Raw genomic sequence first — 8,131 nt, forward strand, 5'->3', positions numbered from 1 at the left:
GCATTGCCCCTCTTCTGGGCAGATCACTATTTTGGAGAGAACAGAACAGAAGCAAGAAAGAACAAGCAGGAGAGGGCCACAGATTTACTCAACCTGTCCTGTCCACACAAGAATGGTAAAAGTGTTCCTATTGAGATACGACTACATGCCAGACCTATGCCAACCACTTTACTTTTGCATTTCACGTTATTTATATCTTATAACAACACCCATGAAGACATTATCCCTGTTCTACATGGAGGAAGCTGAGGCTCACTCAAGATAAATGAACAGAGGTGAAATAGCTAGCAAGTGGCAGAGCTGAGATTTGAAGTCTGGGCTGTCTTAGGTGTGTTCCAGACTCAGTTTGCTCCTTCTGGGCAGCCAAACTCAGTCCAGAGAGCTGAGAGGACCAGGAGGTGGGAGTGGGGGTGTCTCAGAGTCATGTCCTGCTCTTGGTTCCTGGGGCCCCTGGCCATACCTCGGCTTGTGGTGTGTCTGGCCTGTTGGGGGAATGCTTGGGGCCTGACTGGCCTAATGTGGATGCAGTTCCCTTGGCAATGAAGAAACACTGCTGAAGTCAAGAGTTCAGATTACTTGAGGGGAAACCCAGCCCTAATTCCTTGCATGGCTCCCTGCTGGGAAGGGTCACAGCTACCCCCACATACCTACCCTGTGCTGGACATGCAGGGGTTATTTTCAGTGGCAAGGTCATGTGTGAGGTGGGTAGGAGTGCCATAAGCAGTCCATCCAGGATTCCTGATGGGAAGTGTTTTGCTGGCTCTTGAGACTTGCATCCTGACGGGAGGTTCAAACCACAACTCCCTCTTGCCACTGGACCTCATCCAGGAAGCCAGAGCCAGTATAGGGTTGCCAAGGCCTCCAAGACCCCAGGACCATGGGAAAGACACAAGTGGGCAGGCCACCCCTCAGTCTAGCCCTTGCCTACTTTGAGGACCTCAAGATCAGAGAGGCCCTCACAAACCCTCTCTTACTTACTTAGCCAGGCCCTCCTCACTCCAAGGCCCTCTTCCATGTTGCCAAGGGAACTAATACAGCAGCCAGAGAACCCCACCCAGGTCTCCATGGCAACCTACAACAGCCCACTAGGATCCATCCATCCGTGATGTCACCTGAACCCTGAATGCGTGCCCCCACCCCAGCTACACTCATTACAATCAAAGGTCAGAGTCTGATAGCAGATCCCGGTCACAAAGTACCTCATAGCCGGCCTGCTCCCAATCTCATACACCCTAGACATGAGCAAGGGGGCAACAGATCATTTTATAGCTGGGCACCCTGAGGCTGGGAGAGGAAGCAAGACCCAGGAGTCTGGAGGCAGAGCCAGGTCTAGAAACCAAGCTTCCCCATGACATCTCCCCTCTGCCCTGGCCCCCACCCTAGGTCTAAGGAGGGGGTGAGCTCTGGGCAGTGGTGGCACCAAGTGGTGGCTAATTCCATCCCCCCAGCCCTGCCCCAAGGGTGCTCTACCCCTTGCCCCTCCTAGATGGGAGTCTGAACTTCCAGATCCTGTTATATGCCCTGAACAGTAGGTCCTTATGGGGCTAGAGGGAAGGAGAGAGCCATTGAAGACTTAAAGTGGCTGGATTCAGCCCTGACTCTGGTCCAGTCCCACCCACCCCATCCACTCTTGCCGCCATCTGACACCTATCTGCAGGATTTCCCCAACTTTGGGCAACCTCCAGCCTAGGAGCAGAACGACCAGGAACGAAAGGCCAGGAGCAGAAGGGCCAGGGCCAGGTATTTTTAGCAGAGTTGTTGGCAGCTATCTGGAGGGTGCTGGGAGGTGAGGTGGTGCTGAGTTCATCCTTTCCCTTCTCTGGGCTTGTATTCCTTCCCCCAGAATCAAGTATGCACCTCTACCTGCAAAGCACTGCCAGAGCACCTCCCTTCCCTGACTCCCTCCCCCAAACAGCTCTCCATGTGCCCCCAGGGGCTCACATTTTGACACTAGCCCACACCCTGAAGGGGAGGCGCATCAGGTAGAACCTTCAGCTCCCCAGGACAGGGAGGGGAGTAGAGAGGACTTGGTGCTAAGACCAGAGGTCCAGATTTAGGACCCTTATGTTTTAGCTCAGATATGGGAGGGTGGGGAGTGGGTGTCCTGAGCAGAGAAGGGTCAAGTCTTTCCAGCCTGTATTGGTCTGCTTGTTTGGGCAACAGGCCAGGGCTGGGGGAGAGCAAAGGGAGAATTCACTGTTAAAGGGCCAGAACTAATTTTTCCCCAGAGGGGAGTTGGCACAGTGGGCCCTTCCGGTTTTCCCCCTTGACCCCCACCCACGATGGTATCCCCAACTTCAAACCCCTTCCCCGCACCATTCAACCTACCCCCATTCCTTCTGCCTCCTTCCCTGCCTCCCACCACAAACGCTCAGACCCAGGCTTTGTCTGCCCAGTCTGGTGGGGCGGGGTCTCAGTGGGTGCGAGGTCCTGGGAGCGGGTGGGGGATTCCCCCGAGGGGGAGGGGACGGACACGTCAGCCCCCGCAGCGGGGACGTGGGCGAGCGCGGGGGGTGGGGGCGGGGGCGGGGGCGGGCAGACGCTTAAATAGACAGCTCTGGAGCCCGGGGCCCAGAGCGGACTGGGGAGGCGAAGGCTGCAGCAGCGTCGGGTGTCCGAGCCAGGGTCTGCGAGTGGACTGTATCGGGGCCTGGAACCTAGTTCTGACCGTGTCCGTGTGCGGGTGGGTGAGTGTCCTGGTGTAGCAGGGTGCGGGTGGTCGCACCGTCCGGGGTGCGGATGGACAAGTCGGGAGAGTGGCTCAGAGTCAGAGCGCCTTCACGGCCGAGAGGGGATTGCGGCAGGTCCTCGGCTCCAGCGTCCTGCCTGAGCCGGGGATAGGGCAGGCGCGCCAGGGGTCCGGCCTCCCACACCCTGTACACCACGGCTTACCCTGCCTTCCCCACTCCCGTTCCCTAGACGGCGTCGGGCGCGATGACTCTGAATGGCGGCGGCAGCGGAGCGGGCGGGAACCGCGGCGGGGGCCGGGAGCGCGAGCGCCGTCGGGGCAGCACACCCTGGGGCCCGGCCCCCGCGCTGCACCGCCGAAGCATGCCGGTGGACGAGCGGGACCTGCAGGCGGCGCTGGCTCCGGGCGCTCTGGCAGCGGCCGGGACCGGGACCGGGACCGGGGCCCAGAGTGCGACGCTCGAATGGCACGAGGGCTCCTCCGAGTCGCTCAGCTCAGGGGGCAGTGACTCAGACGAGAGCGTCTACAAGGTGCTGCTGCTGGGGGCGCCTGGCGTGGGCAAGAGCGCTCTGGCGCGAATCTTCGGTGGTGTAGAGGATGGGCCTGAAGCAGAGGCCGCAGGTGAGGGGCTGGGACTATTCAAGGGAGGGGAGATGCCAGGGTTGGGACTGAGGGCTACAGGGCTGGGGAACTGGATTAAAAGCCGCATATACCGTGGGATTCTGAAGGCATTTTCAGAACCATGCTTCTACTGACCCGTTTCATGGTTGGGGAAATTAAGAGAGAGGGGACCTCCAGCTCTTGCTAGAGGGAGAGATGCCCGGAGTAGAAGACCCATACCTGAGACAACTCTTAGGATAGGAATGGGACATCTCTCCCTGCCAGGGCTGACAGGAACACAACCAGAGGGAGTTTCTAGGAGAGAGCCCTGGGTGACAAAGGCTCTAAGAATATGACAGTCACTATTTTAACTCAGGCCACTGTGGTCGGAGCTACCTTGGGGCCAAGACATCAGGATTGGCCACCCAGGACATTGGTAGCTTGGGGAAGAGGTGTCTAGGTGAGGATCAGGAAGGCCCCCCATGCCCTCTACTTCCCACTTCCCAGCCCTGTTATTTCTGTTGTCACATAGTGGCCGTAAGTGGAGGGAAAGGTTAGGGGGGCTCTGGAGTGGAGTTGGAAGGGGTGGCCAGAACAGTAAACCTGGCACATGGTGTGGGAGGGTGGCTTCTTGCAGCCAGCAGGTAACCTGACTACTAGTCTCCTTCCTAGGGCACACATATGATCGGTCCATCATAGTGGATGGAGAGGAGGCATCACTCATGGTCTATGACATCTGGGAGCAGGTAGGCTGCAGGCTGAGACCCAGGGCAGGGTGGGAGCGTGACCCAGGGGATAGAGGCCTGCTGATAGTGGCAGCCTTGTAGCCTGGGGGCATGAGAATTATTGGGTAGATATGTGTATATATGTGTTCCCCAGGATAGTGGCCGCTGGCTACCTGGTCATTGCATGGCTATGGGCGATGCATACGTCATCGTGTACTCAGTGACAGATAAGGAAAGCTTCGAGAAGGCCTCAGAGCTGCGAGTCCAGCTGCGGCGGGCACGGCAGACGGACGACGTGCCCATTATCCTAGTGGGCAACAAGAGCGACCTGGTGCGCTCTCGAGAGGTCTCCTTGGATGGTGAGCAGGGAGCGGGTCGGAAAGGGAGGGACATCCTAACTGGGCTGTGGTCCATTCAGTCTTGGCTCAGCTCAAGTCCCTGGGGATCATGAGTGGCTAAAAATGTTCAGGAAAAAAACTTGAGGGGGAGAGAGAGAAAACTGCTACCCTCCCACTGGACTCTCAAAGGTCCAAGAGGGCTGGGGAAAGGACCAAACGCACGAGGGGAGGTGGAAGCTGCTGTGCACTGAGCTGGGCCACCACAGGGTCCTCGTCTCCTGTCCCTTTTGGCCCTGGCCTGACAGACAATGGGTGAGGAGAGCACAGAGAACTGGGATAGGAGGTCACAGAGTGGATTTGGGGCCGGGGCCAGTCTTGGCATGGGCTTGTGCCTGGGGAGGATTCTCCCCTCTTGGGCTCAGCATTCTCCTCTGTGACCCCCCAGAACTGAGCCCCTCAGAGGAACCTAGCAGTGACTTGGTGACATTCTCCTTCTAGTTTCACTGGTATATAACACCAAACCATGAAGCACTAAGCTGCTCAACAAGGTTCTCCTTCTCTTGTGTTGAGTACTGTAGCATTTCTATTTTAATATCCGACTTCAAATTATTTCAATAAATGAGTTTCCTTTTGTGGGCCTTTGTGAACTCCTTAAACGTGGGCACATTCTACCAGTTGGGTGACCCAGCAATGCCCTGGATCCTCTGTACAGGAGCTACGTTCTATGTTTCTGGGAACCACCCAGGGATCCCCCTTCCCTGACCCTGAGATTCCTGAGTGGCAGCTGCAATGGGGTGACCAGGATTTGAGTGGACTTCTCACCTACCCACGCTTTGTTTAACCAGAATGTGCCTTTCCTCACCAGAGGGCCGGGCGTGTGCCGTGGTCTTCGACTGCAAGTTTATTGAGACCTCAGCAGCGCTGCACCACAATGTCCAGGCCCTGTTTGAGGGTGTCGTGCGCCAGATACGCCTGCGCAGGGACAGCAAAGAGGCCAATGCACGTCGACAGGCGGGTACCCGGCGGCGAGAGAGCCTTGGCAAGAAGGCAAAGCGTTTCTTGGGCCGCATTGTAGCACGCAACAGCCGCAAGATGGCCTTTCGCGCCAAGTCCAAGTCCTGCCACGATCTCTCCGTGCTCTAGACTCCACAGGCACATACTGTGTTGTGCATACACGTGGGTGGATTGGTGGGCTGGCCCAGCCAACTGCCCTAGGTGCCTCAGGGCTGGCTTGGACTCTGGGCATACCCCACCTCATGGTCACGGACAGACAGACAGTGCTGCCCAGGGAGGCAGCTCCCAGTGACCATCAAGGGCTGGGCCCACAGGAATGTGTGTACAGGCCAGTGTGTGTTCCAAGCAGCAGCCTGAGCCCAGCTCCTGGGGCAGGCCTCTGTGTGAGGAAAGGACTCTATCTTTCTCCACACTTGGGGTGTGCATGCTCTGGAGGGAGGCTGTTCAGTGCAGTGGTTATTTGTTTACATGCAAATTTTTGTAATAAAGACTATTTCCTGATAGATCAGGGCTGTTAACTCTGTATTTCCTCCCAGTAGGGGGTTGTAGAAGGAGGAAGTGTTCCTGAGGTTAAGGGATAGGGCCTCACTGCCCTTCCCTGGTGTGTGGCCTTGATTATCCTAATATTTGAGCTCTGATATATTCAGCTGAATCAGAGGGGCAGGTGTGGTTGTGGCCTGGTTGGGGATCCAAGCAGCAGGAGGAGATAATAGCCCCTCCCAGCTTGTTATCCAGATTTTTCTCTTGCACTGGGGCCTAGCAATGCCCAGCTGATTAAAGGTTCAATCTCTCCACTGTGGGTCAGGGAAACTGAGGCTGTCTGAGGTACCATGCCCTGCCCCAGGTCTCATGGGCAAACAAGAGCCCTGGGTCTGGCTGGGTCCTGGGCTGGTGTCTCCGTCCTGCTCCCTGCTGAGAGTGGCTGGAAAGTTGCTTAAGTGGGGTAGCTGTGGAAGACTTCTGAGACTCCCTGGCTGGGAAAGGAGGCTAGTGTCTGAGGCTGGGATACTGAGAAAGGGAGGGCCTCACTCTTCTCTCCTCTGGGAGGGGCCAGGCCAGAGCATCCCAAGCTTGCACTGGCTAATGTGGTGTTGGCAGGAACAGCTCCCTGGAACCCTCCCTGCCCGGAATGAGAGGCCTTGCATTGGTGTGGGAACGTGTGCCTGTTCGCTGATAGCTGGCAGTGTGCCTGTCTCCCCACCACCCACACCAGGCACAGGTGACTGCTGGGACTTTACCTACATTGTTTCAGGAATGAGTATCTCCATTTGGCAATTATAGATGGGGAACTGCAGCCGTTGCCTGAGGTCACACAGGTAGAAGTGGCTGAGTGGGGACTGGTATACTAGTCTGCTGGTCTCCAGAGCCCAAAGGCAGCCTAGGGCGAGGCTTGGTCAAGGGTCCATACAGTTCCTTCATTGGTTCAATTTATTTATTCCACAGACTCCTAGGTGCTCTTGCAACCTGGTTAGAACACTGCAGTTGTTCATTGGCAGAAGGTGTGAGTTGTTCATTGGCAGTTGTTCAACGTGCACAACCTGCAGTGTGCAGAACCCATCTTGGCTGACGCACGTGCTCCCCAGGGCAATGTTAAGTGCACAGAGCTTTGCCGCTCCCCACTCCTAGCCTGCAACATACTTAGAGGCATGTGGAAGGCATGGTTTTCTCAAAGCAAGTGAAGGTCCTGAGGCCTGAAGAAAAATCCAGGCCTTCCTGGCTCTGCTACTTATTAGCTTTGTGACCCTGGGCAACCCACTCAGCATCTCTGTGCCCCAGTAAGTGACATGGGAACAATGCCCCTTCAGAAGGGAGTTAGGGTAATAGTGAAGGTATGCGCTCAGAGCAATGCCAGGTGCATAGTAGGAGCTTAACATACATGAAACCCCTTCAACCACCCCACAGTGCACTGCTTCGGGCTGTGGTGCCTGGGGTGCTTGAGTTACACTTGGCTTGTGGCAGACAAGGCTGGAGGCAGGTGAGGAGTTTCTGTCCATCCTCCAGATATGCAGTGGGAAGGACTCAGGGAAGACCATGGGAAACTCTGAGAACAAGGAAGGACTGGAGATGGTATCCCTGACCCTTCCCACACATCCTCCTTGTGGACTCCCAGGCCCCAGAAACTTTTCCTGGCTCCACTTGGCTGCCCTCATGGGGGGAGGGGCCTCTTGCAATCCCTGCAATTCCCTCAAGGTCACCTGAGCTGGCTCAATCTTCTCTTCCTTCTCAGAGGCAGGAGACAGTCCATTTTCCCAGCCCTGTCAGTGTCAGCAGCTAGTGTGAACCCTTAGGGAGCCTCAGGGGATCTCAAAGGCTGCTGATTGCTCCACCCATTGGTCCCAGTGGTGGGTGGTCTAGAGCCCCAAATACCCAGTTCAGGTCATGTTCATTTATCCTTCATGTGCAACCTCCTTGTTTTTGATCCAGTCAGGAGCTGCCAGGGCCAAGCAAGGGCAAGGTCATTACTGCGTCCCTGAGACTTGCCCTGGAGGGCTCCCAGTCTGATAGAAGAGACAATGGCAGTCTGGTGTCTTCTCTGCTCTGATAGAGGTAGCACATTACATGGGGTAGAGATTATTCCCAGAAGAGAATCCTGAACAAGCGTGGGATCCCAGGGAAGGTTTCCTGGAGAAAGAAATAGCTGAGTACTGAAGCCTGAGTAGATGTTCACCAGACAGATGAAGGGAGGGAAGGACATTCCCTACGAAAGGAACAGAGTGGGCCAAGATAGAGCTGCAGATTCTGGTACATGGAGGAGAAGTGGGATC

At 56.3% G+C, this 8,131-nt stretch overlaps 1 protein-coding gene across 2 annotated transcripts; it reads left to right on the plus strand.

The window, feature by feature from the left end:
- The first annotated feature begins 2,534 nt into the window (after positions 1–2,534).
- On the plus strand, positions 2,535–5,869 carry RRAD (RRAD, Ras related glycolysis inhibitor and calcium channel regulator). 2 transcript variants are annotated; one of them, XM_027075925.2, is made up of 5 exons: positions 2,535–2,687; positions 2,920–3,310; positions 3,962–4,035; positions 4,169–4,373; positions 5,218–5,869. In XM_027075925.2, the coding sequence occupies exons 2-5, from the start codon at positions 2,935–2,937 to the stop codon at positions 5,493–5,495; spliced, it is 933 nt and encodes a 310-aa protein (XP_026931726.1). In that variant the 5' UTR covers positions 2,535–2,687; positions 2,920–2,934; the 3' UTR covers positions 5,496–5,869. The 2 variants fall into 2 exon arrangements, with proteins under 2 accessions (XP_026931726.1, XP_026931727.1); XM_027075926.2 differs by having other exon boundaries at positions 2,537–2,683.
- Positions 5,870–8,131: the final 2,262 nt, after the last annotated feature.

The sequence above is a fragment of the Acinonyx jubatus genome, chromosome E2 (genome assembly GCF_027475565.1).
Source record: "Acinonyx jubatus isolate Ajub_Pintada_27869175 chromosome E2, VMU_Ajub_asm_v1.0, whole genome shotgun sequence".
Lineage (NCBI taxonomy): Eukaryota > Metazoa > Chordata > Mammalia > Carnivora > Felidae > Acinonyx > Acinonyx jubatus.